At 39.5% G+C, this 15,875-nt stretch overlaps 2 protein-coding genes across 4 annotated transcripts in view; both read left to right on the top strand.

Annotated features, from left to right (window-relative positions):
* The window catches only part of limk1a (LIM domain kinase 1a), a 57,730-nt gene extending 48,711 nt beyond the window's left edge, over positions 1 to 9,019 (top strand). For all 3 annotated transcript variants that reach the window (XM_034225491.1, XM_034225492.1, XM_034225493.1), the window contains 8 exons: positions 220 to 306; positions 2,291 to 2,422; positions 2,655 to 2,714; positions 3,158 to 3,223; positions 3,880 to 4,048; positions 4,187 to 4,242; positions 5,042 to 5,199; positions 5,614 to 9,019. In XM_034225491.1, coding sequence (XP_034081382.1) covers positions 220 to 306; positions 2,291 to 2,422; positions 2,655 to 2,714; positions 3,158 to 3,223; positions 3,880 to 4,048; positions 4,187 to 4,242; positions 5,042 to 5,199; positions 5,614 to 5,782 — 897 coding nt within the window. In that variant the 3' untranslated portion in view covers positions 5,783 to 9,019. The remainder of the gene's footprint in view (positions 1 to 219; positions 307 to 2,290; positions 2,423 to 2,654; positions 2,715 to 3,157; positions 3,224 to 3,879; positions 4,049 to 4,186; positions 4,243 to 5,041; positions 5,200 to 5,613) is intronic.
* Positions 9,020 to 10,769: 1,750 nt separating this feature from the next.
* The window catches only part of sept4b (septin 4b), a 49,207-nt gene continuing 44,101 nt past the window's right edge, over positions 10,770 to 15,875 (top strand). The window contains exons 1-2 of the mRNA XM_034225485.1: positions 10,770 to 11,156; positions 14,858 to 14,865. Of these exons, the coding sequence (XP_034081376.1) occupies positions 11,105 to 11,156; positions 14,858 to 14,865 (60 nt within the window). The 5' untranslated portion in view covers positions 10,770 to 11,104. The remainder of the gene's footprint in view (positions 11,157 to 14,857; positions 14,866 to 15,875) is intronic.

Genomic DNA, 15,875 nt, shown 5'->3' with positions numbered 1-15,875 from the left:
TTTACATGAATGTTGTGTTTAGAGAACAACGGTAGTCATACAAACATTATCCAGAAGGTGGCAGCATTGAGATAAGTAAGAGAAGTGTGGAGAGGCAGGAGGTTAAAATGTTTGTCTTTATTACACAGAGTGGAAAAAAATGTGTTTCCCATGCTGACAGAGTCTCCCCTCAGACTGCCAGCTCAGCTTAATTGATTTGCATCATTGTGTATGTTATAGGTGACCCACAAGGAGACTGGGGAGGTGATGGTGATGAAGGAGTTGATTCGCTTTGATGACGAGACACAGAGAACATTCCTGAAAGAGGTGAGTGGAGACAGGCAATCCCAGATGTTACGTCATTAGGGAGTGTGAGATTTACTCGAATTATCTTTTCAGAGGTTGAATCAACTATCTGTCATAAACAGAAATCTGAGATCAATAGGTGTTGACCTCAGAGCATTAAAAAACAAACAAATATTTTCTTGAATACAAACTCTTTTATTCCAAAAAATTAGGGCAGTCAGTACCTAAAAATGATAGTAAAATAAGTTTGGTATAATTCCTGGTCCAGCTGCGAAAATCTGTGCTGAGGAAGAAAAACAAAAATGGTATTGTAATGATTGTCAGTATAGCTAAAGTAAGCAGCACTTATGTGTGAATTTACCACACAGAAGAATAAAAGAAGAGTTTTTCTGGACCAAATAAATGAAACTACCTCTGAAAAAGGACATCAAGGAAAATGTTAAAACAGTTCTTTCCCTCAAAAATGATAGATGAGCAAAACTCATTATGCCTCCCACACAGAGCGTCATCTTTCTCCGGTCCTTCCATTAATCTGAAAAGATAACAGAGAGTGACACAGAAGTTAAGACTTCTGTGGGACTTGTTTAATTATGTTCTCCCCGTGATCTGAATAACTTCTGTTCCTGTTTAATGTTCAGTATAGTAGACTCATTCATCCAATTAAAATCCTTCTAATTGGGAGGTTTGAAGTTCATGAAAATTGTTCCCGTATGTGTGGACTAATGAATTTATTTTTAGGTTACGATAACACAGAGTCCTTGCTATGTAACTGGTGTAACGGCTATAAAAGAAACCCGACCACAATGAAAGCTGAGCCCGAGTCTCTTGTGATTTTGTCTGAGTAAGGAATGCAAGCAGGCATTTCAGACAAAGACATCATGCAACTTTAAGGGTAATACTTCAGGTTTATCGGTGTGTAATAGTGGCCTGCCTCCTCTTCCTCCTCACCTGCACCCCCAGGGAGGGAAATGTTTGATGCAGTGTTACACTGCAGACATACTGCAGTCATGCTGCGAACACTTACACTCTTAGTTTATTTAGTAGTTCTCAATTATACAGGATGTTTCTCTGTTGCATTTCAAATAAACAGAGTTAAAACTGTAAGAGGTGCGAGCATGTGCTGTGGGATTTGTGATGTCATCAAAAAACGAAATCAATGAAAATTGATATTTATATGTCAGTTTGTGAAGATGACTGTAGCCTAAGTTTACACTTATCGGCCGATTGGCTATCCAGCTTTTTGGTACATCTCATTCAATTGGGAAAACATTTTAAACCTTTTTTGGACTGTGAAATGTTCATAACTTCATGTAAAAGAATAGTTTGACATTTTGTGAAATAAACTAATTTGATTTCTTATCAAGATGAAAAGTATAGAAGCAAGATCGTGTCTTTACGATAAAGAATACATCTAGCTCCATGTCAGCCATGGATTGTTGAAATTTCTCTAGGTAATGTTTCATTCAACAACATCCAGTTAACGTCACCACCATGCAGTTTTTTTTTTTATCTATGTGTGACTTAGTGTATTTGGCAAATAAACTAAACAAAAGCCATTATTCACATAGAATCTAGTTCTGTGTTTAACACAGAAGTAATGTTCATTCATTAGTATTTAATGTTTTATTACGCTATGACTAATCAAAAATTAGGTTAAGTCAAATTTGGAGGACAAACAGGACAGGATAGAGGACCACGGCTCATTATCCAAGACTGTCTTTTTCCAGACGTCTCGTCACCCTCCTAAAATCAAAGTTGCTTGCAATAGTCCAGAACAAAACCCTTCAGACTGAACCAGGGAGGCTGTTTCCCTGTTTCCCTGTTTCCAGTCAAGATAAGCTAACCAGCTGCTGGCTGTAGCTTCGTATTTATTTGTCTATGAGAGTGGAATCAGCCTTTCTTTCCAATGGCAAGAAATCAAGTACTAAAGTTAATAGTCAGCTCAGATTGTCAATGTCCTCGAGCAGCATTCAGTGAGTAAAACTGTGTGACGTTGTTTCATCAGGTGAAGGTCATGCGTTGCCTGGATCATCCAAATGTGCTCAAGTTCATCGGAGTCCTCTACAAAGACAAGAGACTGAACTTCATCGCAGAGTACATAAAGGGAGGCACCCTGAGGCAACTCATCAAGAAAATGGTGAGAGGGTAGTGTGTGCGTGTAAACATACTAATGTGTCTACTTCCTGTTCAGTATTAAAAATGCATTCATTATACGTTTTAGTAATAGTAAAGAAAATGTGTTGTTGTATTGCCTCAGGTAGAGTCTTTGCATTTTGTAGATGATTGTATTGTTAGATGGTTTTATTTTATGATTAATCAGCAGATGCCGCTGAGGGAAATAACATTGAATTGTTCTTTTTTGCTCACAGGACAACAACTATCCCTGGAACCAGCGGGTCAGTTTTGCCAAGGACATAGCTGCTGGAATGGTGAGTTCAAGGAACCATAAGTGCCTTTGGTTTTATTAGCTACTGTACTTCTGTGAATCCACTGCAGACCATAATATTCCTTGATATGCAGCAGTAGATAGAGCTGCATTGATTCTTGTTTTTAGCACTGCTGCCTCCCTCTAGTGGTCGTGTTAGTGAGCTGCAACACTTCTGTTAACAATGTGCACATTTGTTTCCATCCCCTCTATGGAAATGATAGCAAGAATTCCTGCAGGATTAGACAATTGTTTTTCCCTGATATGGGACACTGTAGAATGTCATGCATGACTGGATTATTGTATTTTCAACATCAGCTACTTGAGAGGAAACAAGGCAGGATTGTTCCTCTTGGCATGGGTTTTAGATTACCACTAAAAGCCTCTCTTTTCTTATTCTTCCTGACTTTCTGTCCTCTCCTATCTGTCCATCTCTCTGTCATTCAGACATATCTGCATTCCATGAACATAATCCATCGGGACCTGAACTCACACAACTGCCTTGTACGAGAGGTAAGGCATTGTGTGTGTGTGTGTGTGTGTGTGTGTGTGTGTGTGTGTGTGTGTGTGTGTGTGTGTGTGTGTGTGTGTGTGTGTGTGTGTGTGTGTGTGTGTGTGTGTGTGTGTGTGTGTGTGTGTGTGTGTGTGTGTGTGTGTGTGTGTGTGTGTGTGTGTGTGTGTGTGTGTGTGTGTGTGTGTGTGTGTGTGTGTGTGTGTGTGTGTGTGTGTGTGTGTGTGTGTACATGTGTGTACATGTGTGTACATGTGTGTGTGGACATACCTACGTATGTGCATAATGTTTTCTTTGGGGATTTAACACAGTGCACATGTCACTTTAAAAACAAACAAGAGTTTTGTTAGCAGTAGCTTTAACAGACAAAGCCTTCCTCCCTAGTAACTTGGTAGCGGAAACTTCCTTCTTACCCTACTCAAACAGAGACAGTACATGTTTCTCAAGCTTTGAATCGTTCCTGAAGTGTGTGGAAAATTCACAAAAAGTTCAATTAGAAGCTTAGAATTGAATTTTAAGCTGTTGAACGAGCTTGAAACTAGTTGCACACTGCTACGTTGAAGCATATATCTATTACATCCCTCTCTTAGGCAGTATGTACTGTATGCTTAGAGAAAAACTAGAACATTTAATGACATGTTTAATTTTCTTGGTGCAGGACAACACAGTGGTTGTGGCAGACTTCGGGCTGTCTCGCCTCATGGTGGTCGACAAGCTTGAGGAGAAATTCTCGCAGGGAAAATTGCCCGGCCTGAAGAGGCCCGACCGCAGGAAGAGATACACGGTGGTAGGAAACCCCTACTGGATGGCTCCTGAGATGATCCATGGTATGATCTCTAAATCATCTTTTTAAATGACAAAATTACCTTCTCAGAGGAAGAGAACTACAATCAATGCAGTACTACATTTGTTGTGTAATGTGGCATTTCTTCTAACAGCCTAATTTGGTTATTTTCTCTTTCCAGGGAAGAGCTACGATGAGAGAGTAGACATCTTCTCCTTTGGTATCATGCTCTGCGAGGTGAGTGACTTTTTAATGTTGGGGTAATAAAAGCCAAACCTGGTTTTTGGTGTTTTACAAGAGGTAATGTTTGATTAAGCAGAACTTAAATTCCGTAATAGCTTTTTCCCAAGGCATCACATTCTGCTTACAAGTTGGTTTCCTTGTCATTTAAAAATGAAATCATTTAAACAGTCTCAAAACATCTCATTTCATTTGGCCAGAGGTTACCACCTATACAAAAAATGTTGATTTGATTTCCCATCACTCGTTCAGCCACAAGACTAATTTTAATTTGTGCACAACTGCTCTTCACTCTATTTCCCTTCTTCGTCAAGATTCAACTTACTTCACTTAATATTTCCCAGATTTTCCTGCAAAATATGGAGCATTTAGTGATCTGTCCTCCAATTATTTAAAAACATCCATTTCATTTTATGATGGAAATGTCTAGCTTTTCCAGAATTCCAAATATTTTCTTTCCAAATAAAAATCCAGTCCCAAAGTGTGGTAAGCCTTTGTCCTGGCCACACACCATCCACATCATTTAAGCTCAAAAGTTTAATTCAGCTGCTCAGATCCCCAGAGTATGACTTCCCCAGATGGGCACCATTAACCCGGCGACACTGCAGGGATTAGAGAGAGCAGAAAATCAAAGTCTTCTTCATGTGGCTTCTGAGAGGCCGGTAGTTGTGGTCTCCTGGCAACGATCAGCTTCTGTTTGCAGGGTTTACTGGTTTTCAGCAGATCAACACAGGAGGACCCAGGTTTAACTTATCTTACTCTTTTTCTCCCCTGTTGTTTTTCTCGGGCTCTCCAGGTAATTGGCAGGGTGAACGCAGACCCAGACTACCTCCCCAGGGCGATGGACTTCGGCCTGAACGTGTCTGGCTTCCTGGAGCACTTCTGTCCCCCTGATTGTCCCCCCGCCTTCTTCCCCATAGCTGCTGTGTGCTGTGACCTCGATGCAGACAAACGGTCAGACATCTTCAATAGATTCACATTGACATTTTACAAAAGGTTGTTCATGTTTGTGATGTAGCTCTGCCTCATAGAATATTTAGTGGCACCTTTCACACATTTTAAACTCAGGTGCAATGTAACCAATTACAAGTTTCAGCTTTAATTGTACAAAGTTTCACACATTTTTAGTTTTTAACAAAAGTATTTTCTAACATAAACAGTGATTCTGTTGATTATCATGGAAGATGGGGTTAATAAGAGATGTTGATCTATATTTGTTGTAATGGTCTGAGCAGCATTATGCCCTCCATTGTTTTGTGAGCAACAACTATGATCTTTAGCAACTCACCCTGGATCTATTAGGATGAATATCTAGAATTCTGAATGAATCAAATGTTTCAAACTGAGATCTGCTTTCTTGATCTTTAGGCCTGCTTTCTCTAAACTGGAGGAGTGGCTGGAGAACCTGAAGATGCACTTGGACATTGGTCTACCGCTGGTGTCTAAAGTGGACCAGATGCACAAGGCCTTCTGGGAGAACCACAGCATTCCCCGCCCTGAAAACGGCCTGCACACCCACCCCGAGCAGCCGGAGTAGTCCTTTACACGACTGGAGGAGTGGGAAATTAGATGAACCTCCACACAGGCAGCGATCACCTGCCTCAGGTGGAGCAGTGGCTGGAGCTGTACAAACTCCTCCCTGTTTAACGCTGCGGGCGCAGGCTGGCTCAGGCTGGACGAGAAGACTCGGGGAAATGGTGGATCTGAAAAGCCACCTGTGCAAGACGCACACATTCAAAGTCAAATCAAGAGACATTTACTACGATAGCTGGATTTTGCTGTATCTGACGCTAAAGTGGAACATGTCATATGCAATCAGACCCAACTCTCAAATCATGACTCAAGCCTTGAATCAGTTAATCTAATCATTAGGTGTCATTCCATACACGATTGCTTACTGTAGTGTGTATATTACTGTAGACAAAGGCAAACTTCCTCTACGTTGTATGGTATGTGTTTCCTGGTTTCTGTGTGACTTTGCTTTGATTTTGCTTTTAAAACTGAGCTTCTGAAAAACGCAAATGCCTCTCGCATGTCGCTTAAAAAAAAGTCAAACGAAACCTTTCAAGCTTTTCACTGAAGAGTGCATGGGTGTAAATAAAGGTGTCAGGTAGGACTGCTCGATTATGGCAAAGATCATAATCTCGATTATTTGGGTCAATAATTGATATCACGATTATTAAAACGATTATCCATTTACTTTGAAAACATCAATTTATTGGAGAAAAAAAATGTGAACAGTATGTTTTTAACAGTTGATTACCCTGAACTTTAAGTATAACTCAACTGAAAAAACAATACAAAATAATTAAAAAATAATCGTTTTATTTCGATTACGTTGTTTTTTCGTAATCGTTGCAAGCCATAATCGTAATTGCGATTTAAAATACGATTAATTGAGCAGCCCTAGTGTCAGGTCATGTTTCATCGTTTCCCTCTGACCTCATTTGGTCAGACACAACGAGACCTTCATGTGTCTGCGGCCCCTCCATTATTTATTGTGTAGCACTGATTTCACATTGAGGTACATATCTTTTGCATACATTTAAGAGCTGTATCTCATCCACATTGACATGGCATCTTATACATTCAAACACATAAAAGTGTACATAGCTGCCGACATTGTAAATGTTTTAAATATTGTAAATGTAAAGACATATTTTATATACGTATGCTACATCGCCATATTTTTATTGGCCGACCAGTTGAAAATTAGGGAGAGTTAAAGGTTAAAGGGCACAGCTGAAAGATGTTCCGTTTGTTTTATCTACAATGTCACCACTGTGGCAGGTAAGATGCTTTTAACCTTTGAAATAAGAAGAATCCGATCACAAAATATCCCCTCCCCTCAGTTCAAGCTCAGTAAATGTTACATTCTGTCGTTTCCCTCCATCAAGAAGTCTTTCTTAACATTTGATCGGTCATCTTTTTAATGCACTGGAGTAAATGTAACTGTAACACTGGATTATCTAATCACATCAAACTTGCTTAACTAAATCTGCACATTATGATAAACAATTATATGTACTTTGAAAATGTTTAAAGGCAATCAATCTGTTGTTAATTATTCACTCTTGTCTCATCATGTGCTGTACATTAGTTCAGGTGTGGGGATAATATCACCAGGTACTGCCTCATCGTGTCAGCTGTCTGTCCACATGTTTGTCTCTCCTCCTGTGGATCAATCACTGTTGTTTACATGTAAATGCTAACTGTAAATATCACTATATATATATGTGTCTGTCCTTGCATTTGTCTGCGTGCATTGCATAAATATCACTTCTCAGAAATAATCTCTTCCACTGTCAGATTTCTCTCTGGCACCTTCTGACATAAGTTTTCTTTTTCTAATCAGAACTTTTTAATGTTTTTTTTTATTTCCTGCTGTTGTTTTCACAAGCTGCATGATGTACTAGCTCGGTCTGTTCAGCTTTTCAACCAAGCTCTTTTTGTCTCTAAATGCTGTCATTTTAAATAAGAAAACAAAGAATGAAAGATAAAAAAAAGTGAACAGAGAAAGTCAAGCTTCAATTGAAATGGGGGGAAAAAACACAGCATCTGTTTTTATATATAACCACTGATATCTTTTTGTATAGATTTGAGTACTTTAATTTGCACTATATTACCAAATGGCTGGATGAAGCCATGTTTGTTAATTTCCTCTATTGGGCTACTTGTGATAAGGAAATGCATTATCTCGGTTCAGGTTGATATATGAATGCAAGACACTGATGGAGCCTTTCACCTGTAAAAAGGCTATCTGGGAAATTCATCCTCTTGATAGCAAACTGTTTCGAATTATTTAGATGCATTTGTGCATGGATCGACTTTTAAATACGGCTTTGGAGCCTGCTGGACCCCCCTGTGATCTAAAGTCATATATCTATAACTATATTTACATTTTCAAGCCTTTTTAAAAGTCTTTGCTACCAAGAGGATGTCCCAGGTCTGCCTGCTGCCTACAGACTGGTCCTTTGTGAATGATGTTGTTTCTGACTGCTTGGTTTCGTATGTGACGCCCACAGAGGCTGCAACCACTGCTGCTCTTTCTGATAGTAGAGCACTTAACGCTGGCCTATCTCACCTCTCACCTCCTCATCACACTCCTTTGGCTCAGGGCCGTACTTTTCTCAAGCTTTCTTCACAACTCTGTTAATTCAGCAGCTTACTAGAAAAGCAGAATTCAACAGTAACAGTGAGACTTAAATAGCATGTACCCTATTTCAATGTGTAGGCTGATAACATAAAACATGCTTCTGCAAAACCGTGGGCGTGTTTCTGCACACGAGTGGCTTCTCCATGTTTCTGTCTGGCCACGTCGAGCATGTCAGGTGTGTCTGTGAGGACGTGTTAGGATCAATGAGAAGGTCGCCGCAGCACTTCTTTGCAAAGGATCGTTACCTCTGAACATTGCTGTGCCTTTGTTGTGAACTAGCCTTGCCAATTACTCGAAAACGTGAACTGATTTCCTTTTATATGTATCATTAAGTGCAAGCCTGATTCAAGTGGATTGAATATCATTGCTGATAATATGTTGTATGAGATTTCATCTTGTGGTGTATCATATTTATAATTTCCAGATATCCATTGTTAGTATTGATATTTTAATATTATATTTCTTTTTTTGTCTTATTTAATTTTTTTTTGTACACACAAGCTGTGAAAACAATTCTGCACTTTAATCCTGAACCTGAACATTTAGACTCTGAGGAGGTGACTATTTTTTTTCTTTCTTTTGTCACAGCTAAAAATAAAACTGTTGCTTCTAAACCAAGCCAAAGACTCAACGTGTTGATTAATGACGATGTTTCTCAGACACGGTTATTCTCTTCATGTTCACTCTATCATTAGCCTTCCTGACATTTGTACTACTGAAGCAAACACAGAGAACAAAGTGGGACAGCTAATGTGTTTAAAATCAGTCCACTCAGAATATCACTGCATTATCGTCAATACATTTATGTGCTACAATAAAGTGGGAGAAAAGACCAAAACAATGAATTCTTTGGAAATATAGTAACAAATAAACCACTAGATGTCACTATGTATCTGCTTTTTTATTTGTATGGTAGATTAAATGATACAAATATAATATAAGTACAACATAGTATAGTACAAAATAAATACAGCTGCTAATCTCTGGTGGGCATTATGCACATACTTTATTCCGCAGTAAAAATTGCACTCAAAGATTTATTTTAAGTAAAAGAACTAGCAGAAATAGTTTAAAGTATTAAAAGTAAAAGCACTTAAAAGGTCAGAAAATGTCAGTATTTAAAACAGAGTTATCAGAGCTATGTAAAGGCTGTGTAAAGTAGTTGCACCATGTATGTGATTAAAACATTAATTCAGCATGATTATTATAAAATGTAGGGGAGAGTGGGGTAAATTGAGCCATTTTTTAGTTATGCTGTCCTCTAAGCAAGAGGAAATGACACATAGTAAAAATGAAAACACACACCTATAATTCAGGATGTCTCCTATCAATGGCAATGATAATAATTAATATTTGATCAAGGGCAGTGAAAATATTACTTCTTAAAAAAAAAAGTCTTGTGGCTCAACTTGCCCCAGTGTAGGGGTAAGTTGATCCAGGTCAGGGGGTAAATTGAACCACTATTCAAACCTGGGCATACCTACAACACATCTTAAAGGTAACTATACAAAATAAATAACAAACCAAATACAAGCTTAGTTTTTCAAATATTTTTAATATAAATTTCGATTGAATTGTATTGTGTATTGTGAATTGAAAAGTAATCATACAAATGGTGATACAATTTCATACATCTTACCAATCAAACACAGGGTACATTCAACTTTAAATGTAACCTACAATGAGCTCTTATTATCAACTTGGCCTACTTTCAATCATTCATTTCTCCATTGAAAAACTGTCTCAACTTACCCCATGGCCCATGGTTCACTTTACCCCATAGCCACCATTTTAGAAAAAATAGCCTATCATTAAAATTCAGAGTCATCTTTAGCTTAATGATTCACATGGTTTACACTGCCAACACATCAACACAACATATGTGTTTAAACCTATGGTTTAAACCTGGATACTTTTTGTTTGACATGACAGCCGATATAGCTGACATCTAGAAAATGTACTTTGACAAGCAAAACACGTTTTTTTTGTCAAAATGTTTACTTACCAGACCACAATGAGTATCTCTCTTTCACAGGCAATGATAAAGGGTGGAGCTTGCATCATTTCTGGTCACTTGATTACAACTATAAGGCGTTGCCTGGTTACAGGGGGTGGTTCAATTTACCCACTGGTTTACCCACTTACCTTCTCCCCTAATGTTTTTTAAAAAGGGCTTTTTTTAGGCTTATGCTATTTCTGTTATTATTTTGTACTAGATTCTGACCTGTAGGCTAATGGAGTCTTTGTATACTGCGGATTAGTGCTTCTTTTACATAAGTAACATATCTGAATGGTTCTTTCCATCACTGTGGGATCTTAGCTAACAATGACTTGTCCACAACCGCCATTGTTAATCTTTGCAAAGATATGAATGGTTCGATATTTTCAATTTTTTCTTGCAGGTGCATGTGACGCTTCTCCCATCGCGTCCACGTGCGATTGTTTTCATTCCGACACTGCTGCAACGGCTCGTGACGTCACCTGTCTGGCTGCCTCTTTGAACGACAGTGAGTGTGTTTTGAGTGTGTGCTGCTACCAAACACACAGACTAACACACACTCGAGTGGGACGGTCCAACACAACGCACGGGCTGTCATTTCACCGCAGTTGTGTTGGGATTGAGAGAGGAAACTAAGGAATTACCGAAGAAGGAAAAGAAGGAAAAAGAGGAAAAAAGAAGACGAAGGTCTGAAACTTTTAAAGATGGAAAATCCGTCCACCAACAACCGGTTTCGGTCCACAATCTTCAACCACGGTGAGTTTCCTCACATCTGACACTGCATGTGGGATGTGTTATTACTGCAGTGATGCTACTCTACTGTCGTACATTTGGACTGACAATATCCTACACCTTTCAATAAAATCGTGATTTTGACACACGGAGCTAGCATGCACCGTTCAAATACATCAACTCGTCACTCTATCGGCCTACAACTGAAAATCTATCCAGGGTTTTCAAGCCGATTATGGCAGTAAATTGAGTTGTATGTGTGCTGGAAGATGTTAACACTCACTGGAGCAGAGGGTACACGAGAATCTCTTAACAGCCTCCATGGGACACGCAGAGCAGCACACTGTAATTCTGCAGTTATGCAAGAGTGGCACTAAGACTCACCACAATAAACTATTTCTGGACCACGAAGAAATAATGTTAGCTGGATAGCATACTGACAAACCAAGGGCTGAAAGACTCGCCCATCACCACACTGTTGTTGTTGTTCTATTCACCCTGCACAGTGGTGGAAAGTTAAAGTACATTTACTCAAGTACTGTATGGTACCTAAATAACATTTTGACAGACCAATTTCCCCAAAGTTGAGGTTAATTTGTTCTCTTTAATGACACATAAGGTGCTGTCATTGACGTTGACAATTTGGCATCTATCTGCAATAAGCTTATATAATCTGTATACATTTTAATCAAGTTAGCTCTTACTCTATAATGATACATATTCAGTTTCCTGTTGAATCCTACACAGACCACCTCAATCTCATCATGTCTAACTCTGTAAACTCCCAGCCTGTCCCCACCTCATGATCTCCCCCGGTCTGTTCAAATGACGTAGTTTATTTTGAGGCACATCATTGTCATGATATGGAGAACACTGAAACATCTGCCTTGCTGAAACTGTTGACCTGCGGTATACTGCTGCGGTGGTGGAGATAGAGCAGGGTGATGATGGGAGGTGATGACAGCTCTCACTTCGGAGACAGTGAACGACGTAGTGCTGAGCCTCATGTGCTTTTCTTTGCATGTGTTGATCATGCTGCACCTCAGATGTGATGATTATGTTTTATCACCTAAACCTAACTTGAGAGAGAGCCTGAATCCTCAAAGATCAGTAGTAGATGTGTCCATTTATGTGTCCAATTGATCCCTTTAGCTCACACATTGGTCCTGTATTCATAAACAAAGTACATGAAAATATCTTAATCTGGTTTATTGGTTTTAACCAGCAACCATGAAACTACTACGACAAAAAGACACCTTTGAAATCCCTGTTGAGAGATACTTCCCAATGTGGTTGGTTAACTTGTTTGGTCACAGAAAATACAATGTTACGCCCTGAAATGCACCTTTAGCACCTTTAGCAGATCTGACATCTTGGTGATAAGTTCAAACATTATTTTTCCATGTCTGACTTTCTTGTCTTACTAATGCCTGTTCTGCTCACTGGAAAATCCTATCAACATTTCTTCATTGATTATGTCTTTGCAGAACTGTTCACACGTCAGTCATGGAATTAAAAACCTTGCAAGCAAGACATTCATTTCAACACTTTCTTTTTAGATGAAATCTCCAATGAGCTGTAGGTCGACTTACAATCTAGGCCTGCTTTATATAGAGCCCATAACCCATTTAAGAAATAAAGCAACATGTTCCTTTTCTGCACAAGAGCCTAGACTCCCTTAAGAAGAAGTGTTTGAAAGGCACCCAGTCAGAAGTGGAGCAGTATGGATCATGGGAGGCACAGTCAGCAGTAGCTAACATTCCTCAGGAAAAGCCCTGTGGAGAGATGCTGCCATCCCTGCCGCTGTCTGTGGCCGCCATGACAGCGTCACTGGTGGAGGACCTCAGCATGTAGGTCAAGACAGCAACCACAAGAAACAAATAGCAAGTCAAGCAAGTAGCCATTACATTAGAGGAAGTCAACATTGACCCCACGTTCTGCAACTGCCATTTTTTCAGAGTTGCACTTGTGGATGTTTGGTTTATCTGTTTATTTGTTTGCTTTGTCAACAGTGCACAGGAGCCTTATTTGCAAGTTTCAAAGTAATTTCCCTCAAAGTGCATCTGGAGTGATGCATACTGATGTTAAGGTGATGTTTTAAAGAGTCGGAATATGCAGCTCATACATTATATATAATCCATATGCAGGGAATGCTGTAGCGCTGCCTGTCAGCTGTAACCTTTGAACTGTTCCTGAAGTGGTTGAAATGGTGGCAGAGGTTTATGATGACGTTACAGTGCCCTGACCCTGGTCTCCGCACCGTTTCCTCTGTGAGATGACAGACAGTGATTGTGCTGAGGTTAAAGTAGTCAACCAATATTTGTAATACTGCCAGGGAGTTTCCTAGAACAGGCATCTCCGAAGTAAAGGAATAGATTTTTCCTCTTAAGAACTGAAAGAATCAGTAAATGGGAAACATCATGAATAATTTGGGCCTGCGTCCGCCTCTGACAAATGACTGGAACTGATCTGAAAGGACTTTGAGTTAAGTGCCTGTTTCATTACTGAACATGCCACACTCCTGCTTTTTAACTGAAACCAAAACACATGACCTTTACCAGGAGGGTGTGAAAATGGTACTTTTCCAAATGTATGTTCAGGTAATAAATAATGTCCTGTGTCTTTGCACCCTACCAGCAGCCCCTGCACCCTTTTATTTGGGGAACACAAACTTCCTTGGCCTTTGAAAACGAAATTTCCTTTGAATGATTTATACTTAAATACTTTTGCGACATCATCACTCAAGCTTTATTGCCGACATATGATACCCTCTTCACCCCCAAAGCGACCCTTTGTACATCAATTACTCACGCGCCATGTTGCCGTGAATTCTTGAAGAAAACTTGATTTTCTCGCATGCCTCCACCGTGATCAAAGACTGAATTGAGGTAAAACACTTTTAACGCACACAGACAAGATTAGGCAGAAGTGTTCTAAATAGTAAGGTTCAGGCGAAAATACATGTGATTTGAAAATAGTGACACATGACTGATCAATTAGTTTGGGATCATTCTGCAGTTATGGTAGTGCTTGTAAACGGATAGTTTAGGACAGTTTTGTTGTTGTAAATCAAAGCCCTTTGATACCTTTTTGCAAGTTTTCTTCAATATTCAAATCCCCGGGTGAGAAATTAATATACAAATGGTCATTTTGTGATTAAAGTATTCCAGTTATAGGTCAGGAGATGTGCAAAAGTTGAATTTATTGGGAGTTTTCTTACTATTAAGCTTCTATTGGTCAATAAAGACATATATTTAAGTCAGTCTTGCTCACAAGTTAGTATTAAAATAAAAAATGTGGCTGATGAAACATATATGGTTTGATTTTTGCATCATATGTCTAACTAGCGTGAGGATCTTACCGTCGTCTCATGACTTGTTTTATGTGACATGTCGTGTCCAAACAAGTTGAAGATTTCCCTTTTTTGAAAAGTAAATGTCAGACTGAAACTGGATGATTCAGGTTTCAAAAACTACGTGTTAACCACAAAAAGGTCACAAGCTATCCCATATGTTACCTCATAATGTCAGCATGTCAGTGGTTTCTCAGATTATTACCAGCATGTTAATCGCATAATGAATACTAATCAAACATTTAGTTTTTAGATGATATATTTTCAAAATGTTGACAATATTGTGTTTCTGTTCCTCTCCTATGAATGACCTGCCTTGGATGTGGATTTTGATATCATTTCTCCTGGGAATAAATCATCCTCCTCTAACCAGATGATGAGGTAAGAATCTGAGTTTTCCTCAAATCTGCTGCAGAAGACAAAGTAGGTCACTAGTGAAGGAAGATGATCTCGATTACCTCCTAACATGAGTCTATAATGAGATGTGATAAACGCTGTTCCTCAGGCGGGTTTTGAGCTTATGTTTTGAAGTGGAAAAGTCGTAGGACATTGCCTTTTTATGTTTCAACATTGCTGAAGTCACAGGCCTGCAGTTCCTATTCACATATATTTGAGGGTTCAAACAGAGTTGGCTTTATGTTGTGAAGACTGGAGCTTGAGTGTTTATGTGCTTCAGGGTTTTATTTGACACCAAAGAAGACTAGCAACTTGAGAATAGGTGTGTTCTCAAAGGCCAGATTTTCTTGTTCTGTGTCTTGCAAAGTGAATCTGCAGAGTGCTTTGTTCGTCAACCAGTAGCTCTTCTGAAGTGTATCACAGAGTCAGGGTGAATGTGATCATCTGTCATCGCCTCTACAGTAGCCAGTGACCTGCCACCTCAGTGTCAGAACTGCCCCCATCCCTCTTTCTACTCCTCCATGTCACTGTCTACATCCCAAAGCCGTGCAGCTGTGTTTGGCCATGCTGAGTGGGGATGAAAGAAGGGTGGGTGGATGTTTGTTTTCAATCCCAAACAGCTCGCAGACGGGTGGAGAGGAGTGGATCTGAATGGGTGTGACAAACCCCGGTTCCTTCCTCAGCAACATTCCTAGCCTATGTGACAAAGATGTAGTGTGTGCTGACAGAGAAAACACCTTGTGCGGAAACTTTCAACATCTGTCCGCCATTCACTTTTTACTCTCAGGATGGTTTGCCAACACTCTCTCTGTGTCTGTGATTAAAAAGCTGATATCCCAGTCTACATAAACTTAATTCCTGCTCTTCAAACCATAGCCATTGTGTCATTAAACACAATGTATCTCTGCTCTGAAAGCACATCACTCGTTCCAGGTTGACATAACTCAAGTGCCCTTCCCCTTCACCGACACCCCGTGGCTGTAAACCACGCAGGG

This window comes from Gymnodraco acuticeps, unplaced genomic scaffold (genome assembly GCF_902827175.1).
Source record: "Gymnodraco acuticeps unplaced genomic scaffold, fGymAcu1.1, whole genome shotgun sequence".
NCBI lineage: Eukaryota > Metazoa > Chordata > Actinopteri > Perciformes > Bathydraconidae > Gymnodraco > Gymnodraco acuticeps.
This window is presented reverse-complemented; position numbering and strand designations above follow the sequence as displayed.